General features: G+C 54.1%; 1 protein-coding gene across 2 annotated transcripts; it reads left to right on the top strand.

Moving 5' to 3' along the window:
• The first annotated feature begins 203 nt into the window (after nt 1-203).
• LOC100772892 (transcription elongation factor A protein-like 3) lies at nt 204-2,204 on the top strand. 2 transcript variants are annotated; one of them, XM_027433030.2, is made up of 3 exons: nt 204-362; nt 922-994; nt 1,328-2,204. In XM_027433030.2, the coding sequence occupies exon 3, from the start codon at nt 1,348-1,350 to the stop codon at nt 1,948-1,950; it is 603 nt and encodes a 200-aa protein (XP_027288831.1). In that variant the 5' UTR covers nt 204-362; nt 922-994; nt 1,328-1,347; the 3' UTR covers nt 1,951-2,204. The 2 variants fall into 2 exon arrangements, with proteins under 2 accessions (XP_027288831.1, XP_027288830.1); XM_027433029.2 differs by having other exon boundaries at nt 206-362; nt 1,323-2,204.
• The last annotated feature ends 242 nt before the right edge of the window (nt 2,205-2,446 follow it).

Below are 2,446 nucleotides of genomic sequence, written 5' to 3'. Positions count from 1 at the left end.
GAATGGGCATCCGACAGGGATTCTCAGAGAGGACAGCCTGGTAAAGCACTTTAGTCAGGAAGCCTTCCCCTCCTTTCCTTGGCCACTACTCTCCTTTCTCCATACTCCCCCTAACTGTGCTTTGCTTCCCCAGATCCTCTGGGATGGGAGGTGGGGAGACAGTTGGGGGGTGGATTTAGCTACGGTGACGCTTTGCTCACGTGACTGGCTTGGTGCCCACGTGGGCACCAGCCCCCGCGCCAGCTAGTCCTGCTGCAGCTACCTGTACCCAGCAACCGCATTCACGCAGCACCATTTCCTTGAGCTGTCCTGGTTACTGTGAGCCCCAAGCAGGCACACAGGCCTGTCCCGGGTTTCCTCAGGTCAGTACTGAAAGGCTGGCTCTACCAGCTACGCCTGGCAGGGGAGATGGGGGTGGCAGCTAGAACCAGCAGTAACGGGAGGGGAGTGGGAAGAATCCGGGAAATTGGTGAGGAGGGGACATGCCGGCGGGGAGGGAAGAGGAAAGAAGGAAGGAAGGAGGACCCCTCAGCCAGCTCTCTTCCCTCACCCGGCTCCTGATCCATTTTAGAGCGGGGGGGTGGTGGTGAGGGGGCCCGCAGTGCGACGGTAAGACGCAGATGTGTTCTGAAGTGATCCATTCACACTCCAGGCTACGAAGATAAATTGACCCGGACCAAAGGGAGGGTGGGGGTGGGGCAGGCTGCCTCCAGAGTCCGAGGGGGGGAGTGCAGAGTAAAACGGAGTTTGGAGAGCATCCCGATTTGATGCCCAAGGCCTGGAAAGAAATGGCGGCTGGGGTATACGGGGGAGGGGGGTGACGGAGGAAAAGGTTGGGTGATGAGTATTTGCTGCAAGACAGGTTCCCAGTCTCGGTGCATCTACTGACACGCAGCCCCTGCCCCTGTGTCCTGTCTGCAGGTCTGCACCTCTGTTGTTCCCAGCGCAGTGTGACATCTGAAAGGGGGGATTAACCTGCCCAGGATCCCTGCAGGTCAGTGAATGATGGCAACATGGACAGACCACAGGCATGACTTGGGACCCCACTGACAGTTCCCTCCCTCCCACGCTCTCCCAAGTAACACACACGGAGCTTGCTGCGCTGAAGCAGCACCGAGAAGGTGACAGACCTGTCATGGCAGGGCTGTTTCAAGGGTGGAGGAGGGGTGCAGGCGGGAGGCACACTTGGAGGGCTGGGACAGCCTTGTGTACCCCACGAAAGGGCCAGATCAGAGACCGATGTTAATGAACCTGTATTCTGCCCGGTGCCTGGGTCTCTCATGGCTCTTCTTTGCTTCCTGTTTCCCCACCTTTACCCTCAGCACAGGAAAAGGAGGGAGTCTTGACATGGAAGAACTCCGCGGAGAAAAGGAAGGGAAGCTGGAAAAGGAGGGAAAGGCAGAAGATGAAGTGGAGTCTGAAGATGAAGAAAAGTCAGACGGGGAAGAGAAGCCGGACAAGAAAGCAAAGCCAGCACGCGAGGGGAAGCTAGAGGAGGGGGCAAAGCAGGATGAGCAGGGGCAACCACAAGATGAGGGGAAGTCAGAAAATCAGGGAAAGTCTGAAGGGGAGGGCAAGCGCCAAGGCGAGGGCAAGCATGATCCCCAGGCAAAGCCAGCCAGCGAGGCGCGCGCAGCAGAAAAGCGCCCTGCTGAAGATTATGTGCCCCGGAAAGCCAAACGAAAAACAGACAGGGGGACAGACGATTCTCCCAAGAACTCCCAGGAGGACTTACAGGACAGGCATGTAAGCAGTGAGGAGATGATGAGAGAGTGTGCAGATATGACAAGGGCTCAGGAAGAGCTGAGGAAGAGACAGAAAATGGGAGGTTTTCACTGGATGCCAAGAGATGCACAGGATGCGCTAGTCCCCAGGGGCCAACGGGGAGTCAGGGGAATGAGGGGAGGGGGCAGGAGCCAGAGGGGCCTACATGACATCCCATACCTTTAATGCCTTTGGCCTTCGATTCTGGTGTCTCAGATAAGAAAGAACACTGCTGGCCCTGCTTTTCCTGGTAGATACTTGCCAGGCCTTGTGCTTTAACCTTCAGCCAAAACTCTGCTTTAGGTATCACAGTCCTTACCAGCAGCCTTTTGACCCAACTACAGTGCTCTGTGTCTTTTAGTACAGGATTTTCACCCATGTGCATGACAAATATGTTCATGGTACATTGTAACACTAAATAAACAAAACAGTTTGCTGAACTACAGATACAGTATCAGTTTGTTTTTTAAGAATGTAAATGTGCATGCATAATGCATATGTGCACAAAAAACTATAAAAATGTGTCCATTAAACAGCTATCAATGGCTGTCCATGAAAGACAAACATAAATAGGTCTCACATGTAGGCAAAAGTTAGTTGTATTACCTGACAGTTGTGGACTTCATGCTATCCCTCTCCTGTGTGTCTATCCTGGTTCTTTCCTAACATTGTCAGTGGGCAC

The sequence above is a fragment of the Cricetulus griseus genome, chromosome X (genome assembly GCF_003668045.3).
Source record: "Cricetulus griseus strain 17A/GY chromosome X, alternate assembly CriGri-PICRH-1.0, whole genome shotgun sequence".
In the NCBI taxonomy this organism is placed as follows: Eukaryota; Metazoa; Chordata; class Mammalia; order Rodentia; family Cricetidae; genus Cricetulus; species Cricetulus griseus.
This window is presented reverse-complemented; position numbering and strand designations above follow the sequence as displayed.

Coding starts and splice junctions, on each gene's coding strand:
- LOC100772892 (XM_027433030.2), top strand. CDS start 1,348: ATGGAAGAACTCCGCGGAGAAAAGGAAGGGAAGCTGGAAAAGGAGGGA.